At 39.1% G+C, this 16,189-nt stretch overlaps 1 protein-coding gene across 9 annotated transcripts in view; it reads right to left on the bottom strand.

Moving 5' to 3' along the window:
* Nucleotides 1–1,830: 1,830 nt before the first annotated feature.
* Nucleotides 1,831–16,189, bottom strand: part of sox6 (SRY-box transcription factor 6) — a 140,559-nt gene continuing 126,200 nt past the window's right edge. For 7 of the 9 annotated variants that reach the window (XM_067588168.1, XM_067588206.1, XM_067588213.1 and 4 more), the window contains 3 exons: nucleotides 9,325–9,558; nucleotides 8,041–8,257; nucleotides 1,831–7,255 (listed from right to left, as the gene is read on the bottom strand). In XM_067588168.1, the coding sequence (XP_067444269.1) occupies nucleotides 6,949–7,255; nucleotides 8,041–8,257; nucleotides 9,325–9,558 (758 nt within the window). In that variant the 3' untranslated portion in view covers nucleotides 1,831–6,948. The remainder of the gene's footprint in view (nucleotides 7,256–8,040; nucleotides 8,258–9,324; nucleotides 9,559–16,189) is intronic. The other 2 variants (XM_067588230.1, XM_067588237.1) reach the window with 1 other exon arrangement.

The following is a 16,189-nucleotide window of genomic DNA, read 5'->3' as shown; positions in this document are numbered from 1 at the left end:
AGTTCCAGAGACTCTTATGTTTTTCTTTTATTGATTTTCTTTTCTGTAGATAAGTACAGCTAACACAGAGCTAGAACAGTAAATCAGCAATGTGTGTATTGACTTGTAAAAACACAAAATTTATTTGAAATGTTTTACCCATTGCATCAAGAAAGACATTTAAAATGCATGCAGGGTGTAGAACTCATACTAATTATGATGATAATGAGCAAGAGATGGCAGCAATCCAGAGAAGAATGATGGACATAGTCTGGGCTTACAACTCTCAAGATGACCTCTGGCACACGCATACAAACCCACACACCTGATTCACTGAGCACACACACACACACACACACACACACACACACCCACACACACACTGTCCTTACCTCTTAATTTCTGCCTTCAGTAGGTCAGGGATCCTTAGGGCGTGCGCATGTGCAGATCAGATGTTGAGTAAATACGCTCTTTAGGTTGAATCTGCCAAACTGCCGTTGGCTCTGATGGCAATATCTATATTTCCAGATATAAATTTAAATTGCTTAAAAACTTTGATGCTGTGCCACCTCAGGTTGGCTTGTTCTATTTTTAAAAATTCTGTGTGTATTTCATACTCTATGTGTCAATGTCAACATGTCAACGTTTAGTTTTCTTCTCATATCGTTTGAGACTTGACAACTGTACACACAACATAGTAGGCATGACATGTACCATGACAAAACAGAAAAACTGAACAATGACTACATTTTTGTTAGAGATGGGCATCCTGACATGGCGTCTAGTAGCTAATGTTAGCAGGTTAACTAGCCAAACACAACAATCAGTAAAAGATATATAATTGACTGTATACAAAACAGTAGTAGGGTGTGGGAACACCTATAGTTTATCATCAGCAGGCGCATGCACATCCATACATTTTTTTGCACATGCTCTGTAACAATAATCTGCCAAAAGAACAAACAAATACCTGCATACTGCTGGAGCATGATGACATCTATAGTTTCCCAATCAGCATCTGCAGTCTATGTTTGCAGGGGTTGTCTTTTTCTTTTCACCTTTAAAGAAAGTTTCAAGCTCCTACACTCGTCCTACACATTGGCTCCCTCTGCGCTACCTGCCTGCTCTGCTTGTTTTCTTTGTCACAGTTAGCAGTACCGCTGCTGCCAGCCAGATGAGCTGTTACTCGGCTGCGCAGGTAGCTAGCTGGCGTGGCTAGCCACTAGCTACACTTAGGCTACGCTCGGACCAATATTTGCACCGTTTACCTCGCAGTTGTTGAGACTGAGGAGAAATAAATACTTGCTTTCCAGACTTTTTTTTTATATATATATATATATATAAAATGAATTTTCATTTGTAATATAATAAATATATATAACAGTTAAATTATCATAATGTAACTGTAACCTTTAAAACAAAGTCACCAATATTTCTTAAAGTCTTCAGTTATTACAAAAAATGAAACACTTTTGTTCATAACATGTTTCCTAAGCTTTATTTTCTCTGTCCTTAATGTGAAGTTAATGGCAGTTAATTTAAAATCAATGTGCATTAATTAATTAATACCAGGAAAAAGCCAAATGTGTAGGCAAGCATAACAAAGGCATAAAATATTCTGAGATAGTTTTAAGAATGTCACATTGTGACTTTATTGTGCAGTACCATCTCTATACTAGCACATTATGTGATGAATTCATATTCCAAAGGGGACTAAAATGAGTGGAGAGTTTTCATTCCATACCTGCCAAGGCATTCATACACACACCATTCAGATGTCTTACACAGCCAACTAATACAGAACAATAATAATAGCAATACCTTTTATATAAAAAAAGAATTACTCAAATCTTAAAACAAAATGTCTCTTTAATTTGTAAGTGTCAACAGCAGTACAAAAGATGGAGTGATGTGAGAAGCTTTCTGTAACACAATTTCTGTCTCTTTTACAGAAAAGGAGGAAATTCTTGAGGTAAATGAGCTTAAACAGGCAGTTATTCAGCCCCCTGTTGCATTGTTACAATGGACTGAGATATACAGAAAATGGTGTTACATTATAATATGCCTGAATTGATCCTGTGGGGATAATTTAATCATACACAGTATACACATCTCCATGATGCCTAGATGCACCCAAATGTGTCACTCATTGGTTTGTTTTTACTTGATATAGTGTATTAATACTACCAAAGCCGAGGAGATTGCTCTCCACACACACCACTGTAAAATTATTCACCTTAAGTTTACCTCACGTCAATACTGCACATGGAAACCAAAGACTTGCTGGTGTACACTTTGAAGCCAAGCAAAACAAAACAAACATAAAAAAAAAAAAAATTAGTAACATTTTCTTTTTTTCTTTTTAGCAATAATACCCCTAGCAAATAATTGATCTTTTGTACTGTATAAAGAATGTGAACACAAATGTGATGGCAACATTTTTTTTAAGTTGAATTAAAAACTTTACATTGGACTGTACAAGATATTATGATAAACTATTTACATATTCAGACATAAACTTTTTTTTAAAAGCAGCAACAGACACTATGTATTTCATTTTCTCTAATAACACCCAAACAATACTTGCCATTGGCCTAGGTACCTGCCAGGAAAAAAAAAAAGAGTTCTACGCAGAAAATTGTATCAGACTGCCAGCAATTTCAAAAAAACAGCTTCAGTGATAGAAGAGCCACACACAGTGTTGCTTGAGAGACAACTCTAAAAAGCAAAGTACCAAAGACAACTATAAATGTTGCCCCGAACAACAAATTTTACACTTCTGAACAGCAGCTAGCATGTCAGTCCAGCATGTCAGTGAATTGTGCTGATTAAATTAACACAGAGAACATTCCCACCATATACATCACAAAATTCAGACAGAAAAAAAAAAAAAATCAAATTACAGTAAGTAATGTTGAAACAGCATACAAGCTTTTGTCTTCAGTTGTTCATTCAAACCATTTGCATGTCTAACAAGTGGATTAAGAGAAAACAATTGTGAGGGCTACATTTGCAGATGGCTGGATAGTCATGAACATGTTCATTAAAAATCAGCAACATACAAAAAAAAATGGCAAGGATAGAATAGACTAAGAATAATGCACAGTGTTTGTGCATTTTGCCACATTAAAACAAATAAATATATGCACGTTCCCACCTTTCAAGAGTATAAAAACATCACGTGTTTAAAACAATCATTCTTAATAACACATTTGTTTATTATGATAATGTAAATGCAAGCCAAATGCATGCACATTTTTCAGGATGATATCAGCTCTTCATAAGAAATTTGCCACATACTATGAGCGCTGTATTAAACGCAAAACACGAGTGAGGATATACAGCATACCACCTAGATTGTATCATGATTGGAAACAAATTATTGAGTAGTTCTTTTACATCAAGTGCTTGTTGTTTAAATGAGTACCTTGCTTGTAATGACTCCTTTTATATTAACAAGTCTAATAAGTGTAGCTTTCATTTTGATTGGTTCTTTGAATAGTCCAGGGAGGATTATCAAAACATAAGCAAATGAGGTGCTTCTCTCTTTCTCAGGTCCAATACTGCTTTCTTCCAATAAGCAGAAAAATTCAGCATCTACATGAGGTACAGTGACTTGTCAGGTTTTAAAAACATGAAACCACGTACAAAAATAAAACATAAAAGAAAATAAAATAGAACAGCCAAATACATAACTTATACTTCACTAAATACTTGTGAACAAAAATATATTTCCTATGTTATATTTACAATAAAATCTAAATGAGATGGTGAATTCACTGAAAAACATTTTTTAGCTCCAATTCATCAAACATGTTTTTTTTTTTTCTATTTCTCTGATTGTCCATTTGTTGTTTTTTTTTTTTTACTGACAATTTTAGAGCCAGCAGTGGCTAATAATAAATACAATATGTTGATACTCTACAGTTTCAAAAACAATATGCAATGCACTGAAGTCTGAAGTCTGGTGTTTCACGGCTAACCAAGCCTGCTGTTGAATTTTCTGCTCACTTTCTTGTGCCGAGTCTCTCCCCTAGGCAGCCCTGAAGCTTAAACAAAGTGTTCATTCATCACATGTGTCTTTGCATAAATAAACAAAATAAGTAGACAAAAAAAATGACTAAAATCTGGCAACTGTGAGAGCAAACCCACTTGAGTCCAACTGGAGAATTTTGTTAATTCATGGTGTTTTTCCTCAAACAGCTTCACATTAATCAGAATTGATAAAAATACAATTTATATCCAGTGCTTATAACACTTATGAAACATTGTCTCCTCGTGAGTTCTTGTTTGTCATTTTTTTCTTTCTTTTTTTGTCTTTTTTTTGTCTTTTTTTTTTTTCGCTGTATAAGCACAGTCAAGTTTCAGTTCCGTGAAGTCCTTTTTAAAGTACCAGCCCACTAAATCTGTGTGGCATGGTCATGAAAATATTTACAATCACATACAAATCAATCTAACCACCAGCAAACAGGAGCAAAAACAGGTTGACTTTGAGGGAAATCCACTTGGGTTGTTTGTAGGAGAGCATCCTTGAAATAATTTGTACCTCAAAATGAGAACAATGTAGAAAAGATGTGATGAAAAGAAAAAAAAGGAATTATTAATGCGGTTAAAAAAACCTAAAAGACTTAATATAAATGCTTCCAAAAGTAGAAACAATGCAAGCCTGCGATAAATGGGTACTGACAATAAGAGTACACGAGTTAAGAGTACTAAAGAGATATAAAGAGCCATCTGTACCAATTAGTTAGGAGAAAATGCAGTGACCAGCAGTGGGGATCTTGACCAGTTAAAGCCAGTGACCAGCCATTTAGATCCTTCAAAAAGCTCTGCGCGTTTTCTGAAATGGACAGGTTCAAGGGCAAGGGAGGGGAATAGCTGGACTCATGCATTAATAATGCTGTATTTCAGATGATACCCAGTCGTCAGTCATTTTAATAATCCCCCACAGCTTGATGTACTTGTTCCATCTGCTCGCCAGTGCCTGGTGATTGGGCCTGGGTGGGAGCCCTGTTGAGGCCTTACTTCCAGCACTTTGATGGAGAGCACAATGAGGGACACACACCCCATTTTTATTGTTTCTCACCCTTCCCTGGTGTTTTCTCCTTCTCTGAGCCAGATGGCGCCCCCTGGGTGCTGAGGTTGCTACGGGCAGGGGTCAGAGCAGGGCATGGCAGGGAGGGGAGCCACTTAGACCTTCTGCCCTGTAAAGAGGATCTGAGTCTCAAAATCAAGGCCTTGCCCATGTGAGGAGCTTTATCTATCTGCAGTCTCAAGAAGGTCAACACTTGTCATCTTTTTAGCTGAAAATAGGATAAAGAATTTGTGCCCCTTGTGTCGGAGTCATTGCACGCGTGTGTCTTTTTAAATGTAAGAGATAAGTGTGTTCCAAAAAGCTGATAAGATTGTTAAAAAGAACAAAATAAGGCTCAAAGGTGACATAATGAGAATTTGCATAAGTGCACTATTGCAAAAATCAGTGTTTTAAGTTGCCTTTGTCATGTGTACATGACAGGGTAGTTTAAGAAACAAACATATGATTTTAGCCTTTTTCTGTTTAGAAATATACTCATAAACTGCCACTCCTCTTAAGACTACTGCAGTAATCAACTCATTGCATCAACCCAATGACCGTGCTCTACTTTAAGACTTCTTAGTGTCACTTTAAGATTTACAATGTCTAAAAAGAATTAAGATTGGAAAAAATGACGTTCTAAGACCTAAGACTTTAAACTTCCCTTCCAAATGGGGCTAAAGCGTTTAACAGAATGTACTGTTGCTACACATTGTACAACATCAATTTGAGATTATAATGCCCCCAAAGCTGCCTTTTGCTGCTGTTCCAATCCCACAGATTGGAGGCCTTTGGCCCTTCAGCGTTCTGGCCTGATTACAATCACTCAGATTAAGAACTTGGTGAGTCAAACTGGGTTGTAGAACTGGAAATGAGTGAAGGATGCCACAGCACTGGGCAGTCCAATGTGGGCCGGGATAAGGAAATGAAAGGGCTGGCCAGTTTCATCGATGATCACTGCATTGGGCTCCCCAGAGAACAGCTAGCATTACAAGCTACCACCCAAAGATGTCACATAACCTCCTGAAGAGCCTGCTGCCTACAAGTTCCTGAGTTTTATTTGTTTATTTTGTTAGGGTAAATTAGAGAAAGACTGGATAATGAAGCTGCATTAAGAGATCAAGAGATTGTCTAAGACTCACAAAGCCTCTCCCAAAACACTTAACAGAATTTAGAAACAACTTGAAATGTTTGGCACTTCTGCACTAAATTATGCAGTTTGTGTAATAACAATAACAAAAACCCCACAAATAATAATAATAATAATAATTATAATAATAATAATAATAATGATAATGTGTTACTTTGCCTCTGCAATACGTTGGAATCACTCCATGTGAATTTTGAGATATTTTGTACTGGTAATATTTTACTCTTGATTAAAAACATTCACAAGCTGTTGGCTGGCACACTATACCTGAGTGAGAATATTATTCCCATCTTGAACAGTTATGTAATATATCAAAATCATCTAATTGAAGAGAAAAACACGGTAAATGACTGTAAGAATTATAGGTTCATATCAAATGCTCAATTTCAAGTTCCATCTTTTGTTCTAGGCAATAACCATATTGTTTAAATGTCCATGATCACAATGAAAAAATAAACAATGAGATTAAAAAAAATCATAATTACCACAACCAAACTGCTTCACACACTTGAAGAAACACTTAAGACCAAATAGCTTTTGATTCTGATGAAGCCACATCTGCATGCTGGCTCATAAATGATATATCATCATTTCTTTTTTTTCTTTTTTTTTCTTTTTTTTTTTTAAACCTTTGTGGTGTAGTTTTGTTCTCTTTTGCTCTTTCCCTCCCTCAGATCAGACCAGCCCCCGGGCGTCCTCCTGAATGACTGTTGTGTCTGCGTTGGCCTCTTCGATTAAAGAGGCCTCAGTTGGCGCTGACTGGCTCTTGTGTCTCATTTTCACTACTATAGTCTGATTTCGGCTCATCCTCAAAATCCTCGTACATGTCCATCTCATCCTCGCCATTGACGGGCTCACTGTTGTTTGCTATGGTATTGGGCTCCAGCTTCATGTTGTAGGTGCTCTGAATGACAGGAATGGATGGCTCGGGACTCGCTGAGGCACTTGAGCACTCTGATGTCATCTGAGGTGAGGGTGTAGTAGTCGCCATGGTGATGGCCCCGGGATAGACCATGCTGGCGCTGGTGGTGATGGGAATCTGTGGTGGCTGCCTGGATGTAGGAGAAAGAAATGATATTGAGATGAATCACATTTCTCTCTTTCTTGTAATCCAGTACCAATTTGACCTTCAAAAAAGATCAGAACAAATGGAACGAATGCTGAAAGAGAGTGCTGCATAGAACAGTTTTAATATATATATATTTTTTGCTGAAGCATTTTAAATGAGACTGTTGGATTAGGGGTTTCCCGCAGCAGTCCTCTTTAAGCCAGCAGCTCTGTGAAAATGATTTGGGAAAAGAGAGGTTCTCCTGACAGCTCCTGTTTTTAGCTGTTCAGAAATGCTACCCGGTTTATTAGTGACATAAAACCAATACGTGGTTAGTGCTGCTCTTGTCTGCTGTTGCGCTTGATGATTGATACTCCAGCCACTGAAGCTTATGACTGACATGGGAACACCTGGAGAAGGGTTCTCCTGCTAACCACACACAGTAAATTAAAGTGTTAAGCTTCAGCTTGCCGCCCTCCAGGCTTCTGTAAGTCTATACTTAGAGCTTATATCCTGTAATAATGTCTGCACTTCATGCTCCATTTGTAGACTGCTATTGTCTAAAATGATTAAATCACAGCAATTGAAAAACACTTGATTTTGACGTACGTGTCTTAAAACCAATACAGTGAGGTTAACTCGGCACTCGCTTATGAGAAATAGTATTACATTATTGCAAAAACTTTGAGAACAAGCTCTAAGGGAAAAAAGCTACAGTCCAGTTTAGTATGTTGCAAGCTTGTCTGTGTTAGTGTGGTTAGTTTGCAGGTTTTTCCACTGCTTGCTTACCCCACAGTGAAGAACTGCCTCATCTCTTGTCGCCGTGAGCGCATCATTTGCTTGTATTCTCCTATGCGAAGTTTTTTTCCGTCAATAATGCAGGTCCTCTTGGGCCGTGGCTTGTACTTGTAGTTTGGGTACTTCTCTAGGTGAAGCTTACTCAGACGGGCCTGCTCCTCGTAGTATGGCTGCTTGTCCTGGTTGGACATGGACTTCCACCGAGAACCTACACAATGTGGTAGATTCAGATTTCATAATTTGAACATAAACAGGAATAAAGCGGTTTTAATAGCTAATAGTGATTTAGACTGATTACAACTAGTTATACATTGACATCTTAACATTTCTGTTAGGAGAACCAATACTGCATGTAAACCTCACAATCCAGTTATATTTTATCACATTGGTACAAACTCAATATATAATTGTACTAAATAAGGGTAGAGGGTTTCAAAATCATGTGCCACATTTATTGTCCGTTCCACACCAGCCTCTTGATAGCCCTGCACAGGCACATTACAGTATCTGAGACGATGTCAGGCAGTAAGGAACAACAAGCTAGCTGTAGTAAATACTGCATCTCTGTGAAGTGTCTTACTAGGTACTGGATGACAGCACTTTTAACAGCTCTGATGTATGGACTTCAATGCTGAGGGGACAAGACCCATTTAGCCTCTGTCATTTTTCATGACAAACACTTATGGTAGTGATGGGCTATAAATCCATCTGTATGCTGAGGTGAACTTATCCACAGCGGTCTATGAGATAACACATTCTGCTCATTTAGATACTAGCTACAGTACAGTACTGTAAACACTTGGTAAGTCTGTAAGGTAATAGGGAAATTTAGATGAAGGAAAATCAAAGAAAGTTAAGCACTGGCTTACAGTGATGTTGTGAACAGAAAAATGGTTCTCTACCTCTACAGTGGGTCATACATGAACTTCAGTTTTTAAATGCAGCAAATATCACTGTTTTAACAGCCAAAGAGTTAAATGCTTTAAATCCAGCTGAGTTCAAGAGGCAGGAATTGTGTATGAGAAATGGATGATATAGGATGCTGTTTGGGTTCATGGACACATATTTCTATTCATTTCATTTGCCAGCGACATAAGTGCAGATACAAGTAATAGAAATACTTTAACAGGAAAGATAAAGTATTGAAGCACTGAAAAGATGATTTTTATGTCCCTTATATGTGTCTTTACAAAAGCAGTTATATTGTCGCAGGAGACTGGTATCTTGGAATATTTGCTGGATTGACTTGCATTTGATTTATAGAAAATGTCTTACCTAAAATCTTGCTTATGTTGGAATTGTGCATGTCGGGGAAAGCCTGGAGGATTTTGCGCCGCTCATCCTTGGCCCACACCATGAATGCATTCATTGGCCTCTTAATGTGGGGCTCGTTGTTGTTCCTTCCTCGGGATTCCCTGAAGACGCGTGCCTCAGTAGATCCAGCACCTCCTGTTGGCCAACAATAATATGGTTGGGGTTTATCTGTAGAGCCATTGAGTTCCCTGGACCCTGGAATAGCCAGAGCAGGAACAAGAAGAGAGAACGAGGCAAAACATTGATTAAATGATGAGCCATGTTCACTCTCCTTCGTTTACTGTCACTACTGCTATCATCATCATCATCATCATGAACATTGTTTCAGATGAGTGCAAGGCTTCAGACCCTCCTGGAGGGCGTAGACTTTCTATTGAGTGGAAAAACTGACTTGACAGCCTTTTATTTTATGTGCTATAAAAGTGAATGCAATGTTGGTTTAAGGAGGAGCTGCCCTCCTTAACTTTTACTCTGGTCTATCCAAAACCAAAAGAGGACGACCTTGGACTTCAATGGCAGTAAAATGTTTTGTCGGCAAGTGTTCGCACTTCTCTACTCAGCCACTTACATTTCAATTTGACATTCATAGTGTCCATAAAATGAGCAAGTGTGCCAACATAAATGACAAATATGAGACTTGAGGCAGTCTTTAAAAAGAAAATAAACCATTCTTCCAAAGTACATTTGAACACGTATATGCACAAATAAATTCTAGCACTCCATTCCTCTACTTTACTCTCTTTCTCTCTTTCAAGCACACATCCACTCATGCACACGGACACAAACACACACACACACACACACAAACCAACCAGGCACATATTTGCGATGAGAGAGTCTGCCGATTCTGCAAAGTGCTGTTTCTCAATCAGGGCATTCACAATCAGCATAAGAGAGTTTCTCTCAGTATTAAACTGTACATCAAACTGATAATGATTTCTGTTTGCATGCGCATTTGCTTCCTTTTATATGTAAGATGTGAAAGAATTAAATAAAAGCAGTATGAATATTTAAACAAACAAAAACATGTTGATAAACAAGGCTTGAAAAATAAGACAAAAAAGCCTTCCATATGCTACGATACATCTTTAATGATCTCAAATCTGGAAAAGAAAGCTTGGGATGACTCATGCATATTTCATCATCCACATGTGAAGCCTTCTCATTAGACCATTCCGCTAGCAGCCTTGGCACACGTTACCTGGGGTTTGATTTCTATTATTATTTCAGATGATAAACAAAATCAAACTCTTAATGAGTAATGGAGGGCTGTGCAGTGACATTAATTCTAAATCCACAGAACCCTCGCTCTGCTCTAATCACTAAAGACGCTGCTGCACCATTTTCAGCCTGATGAGTTTGAGTGTCTTCACTTTGAAAAAGCGTATCTTTTATTCCAAATTATTATAGGAGACAAGAAGGGAAAAGGCAATAAATGTAGTCACATACAGAAATACACACAGGGATGTTGTAGTAAAGGAGCTCCCAACCAGCTCCAGTATAATAGAGATTGAGGTGTGGTGGAAGTTGGTTTTGGTTTATGCTCACAGAGAATGTTTGAGGTCCTGCTGCCCACTAGGAAACCTGTTTCTCCCAGCACAAAGACCCCCTAAATTGATTTTCACCAGCTGTTTGTTGTTTAACAGTCAAACAGCCACATTTATGATCCACAGAAGCTTGACTTTATCTGAGAGGCCAGTGAAAACGATGTTTTCATATTTTCATACCGCACTTGCCACTGCCCAAAGGATTCAGCTCTTACTGTCATATAGTTCTGGCAAATAAAACATCACTCACAATCAAGTATGTAAATGTACTTAAAATTAGGCAAAAATGCTGCTTACCTTTTAGGTTAATATCTCTAAAATGAGCTTAAATCACCTTGTGTCATTATTCATTAAAAGAAAATATGACTTTATGCACAAAGTAATATATTTTGACTTTTTTTCTCCTTTTTTTGATTAATCTCCAGATGCTTGAACAGAAAGTCTAATCTACAAAAGCCTGTCCTTTGCAAAACCTAGTCTTATACTACCCCTAAAATCATATCACACATGCATTTAAATATAGGCTATGTACTTACACACGTATAGCATACACACAAATATAAAATCTGAATATTTAATTGGTGTATTTTGTCGGTTTCTTAAACACTTTCTCCATACCATCTCTTGTTCTGTCTGTTGGCTTTTGCCTCTAGAAGGTGATAGGCCTTAAAGCCATCATGAATTCAGAAATAATACACTACCTTTGCTGCCACCGAAGCCCACAGTACGTTAATTTCATTTAGCATGCACTCACTGTACAGGATGAATTGATTTCACTTTGTTTGGTTTTGACAACCATGTTTATTGTGCAATGAAATGTGGTGTGGCGGAGGGCTGACAGTATCCATCAACGCGGGGCAATCTGCTGACTGCCGGGGCCAGATGAAGGTATTCATTAGCTCAGGAGCGCAGCGCTCACTCAGACACGACAGCCAGTGTCTGCACCCCGGGATCGCTTGCTGTAATTTACGATGCCTCCCGTGCCATTACTCTATCACTGACACTGATTCAGCAATTTATATACTGGTGTGCATGCATACGGGCAGAGGTGAGCTTCTTACGGGGAGGGGGACAAAACAACTGCCTGCCATCAGCTAGTGCCACATCCATAGTTAGCCAGGAAACCAGCCACGTGACTTGGTTCATTGGAGGAAAGCCAGATGATGCATGTTGTTTTTGCTTCACATGATGCCACACAGAAAAGTGCCTGTCTTCTGTCTCAGCCCCGCCCTCAGTCAAACACCGACACAGAGAGCAGAGGAGAGGACAGAGAAGAAGAAGCTGCAGCACGACCGTAAGTTACACCGAAAGGTAAAAAAAGTACTGAAAAAGAACCAACCTTAAAAATAAATTCTGTAAAAATACAGAACTGGGTTTCGGGGGGGCATCCTCAGAAACCAACAGCCTAACTTAGAGTTTGACCTTTAACCTGAAATAATATTAAAGTCTTTGCTGTAATCTTTCTGATTAGAGTAAGAACATTACAGTGCGGAGTTGCGTGAACATACGAGGCAGTGGCGGTTGGGTAGTTAAACATGCCCCCTCCCATCCTGCCTTGTAATATATATCTATGACTTAATCAGAGGCACCCTGCACATTAGCAGCCAGTCTCGACAAATCCCCAGAAACGACAACATGCAATTTACTACAACATTGTTTCTGTCTTTTCATTGAAAATCATGACAATGCTATGACATTTTGCAAATGAGCATTAACTTTTTTTTTTCCAGGAGGGGCAAGACATTTAGGAATCAGTTAGTTAGGTGTGTGATTGTGTAAATAAACACAGATGTTTAGCAGTGACAGGGGCAGGCCCCATGGGTGGTAGCTGGGGAGAGAGTGAAACAGAGGGAGTGCTGCTTAATAGAATTTATTGTGATTCATGAGGCCCGCAGCTCAAGTGTGACAGAGCGATATGAGAATCCCCTTTTAATTTGTCTCTCCTGGAAACACTGCAGATGAGCAGCATGAATTACAGTGAGAAAGAATGATTGTCTGTGTGTGTGTGTGTGTGTGTGTGTGTGTGTGTGTGTGTTGGGGAGGGTATAAAAATGGTAAGTGGATAAGGAGGAAACAGAAAAAAAGGGAGAGAAATGGAGAGAGAATGTAGAGAGGCCCAAAAAGCCTATCACACCTGTGAACTGCAGGCTCAGACTCGACCATGTACCGAGCCAGAGGGTAGCACTGCCCCAGCCGTCCCCTCTCCTCCCCTTTTTCTCCTCCTTACTCATCTTTGTTCTGCGGGCAGACACATAATGTCACCCAGGAATCCGCTCAAGAGGATGAGGCTCAGTGAGCAGGCAACAATCACGCAAACCTGCCAAGCCCTCCCTGTTGGGATCAAATCTAACACCTCTGACTGAAGGCATTTACTGCTGACAATGGAGCCTCTCCCTCAGAGCAGGATCAGGCTAGATTAATGTGTATGGACAGACAGGACACAGCGCTCAGTGCCCCTGTTACAGCCTGAGCTCAAAGCATGCTAATTAAACCATTACAAATTACAAGTGATATAAGCCCTATTATAACATGCTAGTCCTCTTTTTTTTCTTTTCCAGTTAGGATTATTTGAGTTTTTTTTAGGATTATTAGTTTTCTGGAGCCTGCGTGTGTGTGTGTGTTAGTTTTTGAGTGCACACACGTGGGAACTTGGGAACAAACAGGCAACCTGTTTCAACATGCAGGGTATGGCTTTTACTTTTGTCTGTCTAACCACTCTTGTATGCATTAAACCTAAAAGTGGAGTCTAATCTTTCACAACATCCAGCTTCGCACACTCAAAGGAAAATGCACGCGCACACACACACACACAGACACGCACGAAAATAGATGTACATTTATCCTATTGGGGATAAATTTGAATTTGCCAACTTCAAACCAGAACTCTCTTATTGATAGTATTGACCTATTCAGCTATTGTTGTTGTGACTTTATAAATCATTAAGCCTGTGCCCCCCTCATCTAAGCTTTCTTCTAGGAAAACTCCTCAGCAATAAAAGCCAGAGCTTGATTCCCACGGCCTTAGAGTGGAAGAAAAACAACAACAAAAACCTCTTCAAACAATCAACTCATATAAAACTTCATAACAGCTCCAAGCTACCAATGTAAAGAAAAACCCATCACGACTGATCTGCAACAACAATGCAACACTACTGTTCTTCTCATCCTATTCCATGAGGACTTTGTTAGAGACACTACTTGGCTGAAGCCTCATCTTTTTTCACTCTCTGGTTGATATTATCACACTGAGCGTTTAGATTAATATTGTTTCCTGCCTCCACACATCTCTCAACAACATCTTTGTTCTCTGTGGACCCTCAGTGATGTGGGCGGTTTAGACAAACACACAACCCCAGCTACATACCGCTACTACAACCTGCAACTGCATACCACCGTGTGTGAATGAACAAAAGGCCTGGCTGGGCTGAGGCCTTTGTGGTATTTGGTAATGTTTTCATCTGAGTTTAAAAAGACCTAATGAATTTGCAGTGGAATCATGCATGTGGCTCGTGGCTTTGTGAAATGAAGGAAATCCTATCTATTTCTATTCCCCCGCTCTATTTTCCAATCTTGGCCGTTAGGACTTTGGTTGCTGCATGGTTTACAAATATTAGCTTAAGCAACCTAAAGCTTTCTGTGAACAGCCGTGATGACAGAAGTCTGCTGTATGAGGGGCCTGCTCAGTGTGGCTGCTCTGTTCTGGAGGGAGAGCAGCTACACACGAAGGGGCTTTCACACCCTATGGAAGGGCTGGGAGGTACACCCAGTAATTTTCCTTTTCAGGAAACACCAAAGTATATACAGTGTGTTCCAAACAACTGAGGAAAAGTGTGTTGAAATACTAAGATTCTAAATTAATTGCCCTGCTTCTTTACCAGAATGGTCTAAAAAAAATGATTACATTTATGAATAATGTTATATTCTGGAAGCATTAATGTGGTAATTTGAAAAAGACATGTCAGGGTTAAAACTGGGCTAAATTTGGTGGAAAAGTAAATATTGTTTAGACGTCTTGGTAACATAACCATCATTTGAGCACAATTTAAATGACTATAATTCAGTATGCAGCAGATCCTTACAACATGTTAAAATATAATCTTTAACTGATGTTGAAACAACATTTATATGTAAGCTAGTCAGAAAAACTTAAAATTGTCAGACACATATAGCCTGGTTTTAATCCCCCCACATGTGGATGACCTTTGGCCAGCAAATAACCAAATCAGAACTTACTGGATTATTAAAGAGAAAACAAAAAATGCAATTAGCTTGACAACGTATTTTCCTATATATCAAGGTATGCTGGGTAACCATAAAGGCTGATTTATGGATGGTCGCTCGACACTACTTGAATTTTGTCATGTCGCAGACACCGTCATATTTGTCGTGCAATGTGATTTGGTAGTGTTACTAACATTGTCATGGAGATTGTAGTTTTCACTGATCTATCTTATTGATATTTTAGTCTGTAACTTTAGATAACTTGTAAGGTTCTTGTTTAATTAGTCCTGGTTAGGATGATATAATAAATTATATAATAAATAATAACAATGTAACTAAACAAGCTGGCTGGAGGATGACGTCTGGTTACCATGGAGACAACTGAAACTTTTTGCCGAAGCATAAATTGATAAAGTCGCGCGACTCTTTAATTTCTGTCAAGTAACACTTATTAAAAGTGTTTAGCGACCTATCATAAATCAGCCTTAAACCTCGACTGGTTCAGGGAGGAGAAAATCCTCACAACAAGGATTTCAAAAGTAAACATGTTCTCAGAAGAGTAAACACTTTGTGGTTCACATCATAAAACCCTGCTTCACATCATTCAACCGTATGTGTTTTCCTGTTGGTGAGGCTGAAGGAGACAGACAGATATATTTGTGGTGTAAGGGAAGAAATGGTAACTGTGTGTTTTGAGTTATGTGTACTGCCTTGGCTCCCAGCCATTTCCCCCTGGGAAGAAGACCTCTCCTCTCCTTTAACCTCTGCTTGCTCCTAATCCATTGCCCACTGGGAACACTGATGTGAGGCGTCTGGCACAAGCCTTTCCCTCGGCCCTGTGCAGGACTTAAAAGGACACAACTGCCCTGGTGTGCGCTCTGTTTCGGTTCTGACTCCACAGTAGCCACAGAGGGAAGGTTCCCACTGGGAGAATGAGCACTGGAAGCACATCTGTGTTAGGAGTCAGACGGGTGGGATGGGATCTACTGCTGTGGCTCACATGGGAAACATGTAAATGAATCCACTAAATGTACCTCTAATTCTCATCTTCAGGATTG

The sequence above is a fragment of the Thunnus thynnus genome, chromosome 1, assembly GCF_963924715.1.
Source record: "Thunnus thynnus chromosome 1, fThuThy2.1, whole genome shotgun sequence".
In the NCBI taxonomy this organism is placed as follows: Eukaryota; Metazoa; Chordata; class Actinopteri; order Scombriformes; family Scombridae; genus Thunnus; species Thunnus thynnus.
The sequence above is the reverse complement of the archived record's forward strand: the minus strand, read 5'-3'. Positions and strand labels throughout refer to the sequence as shown.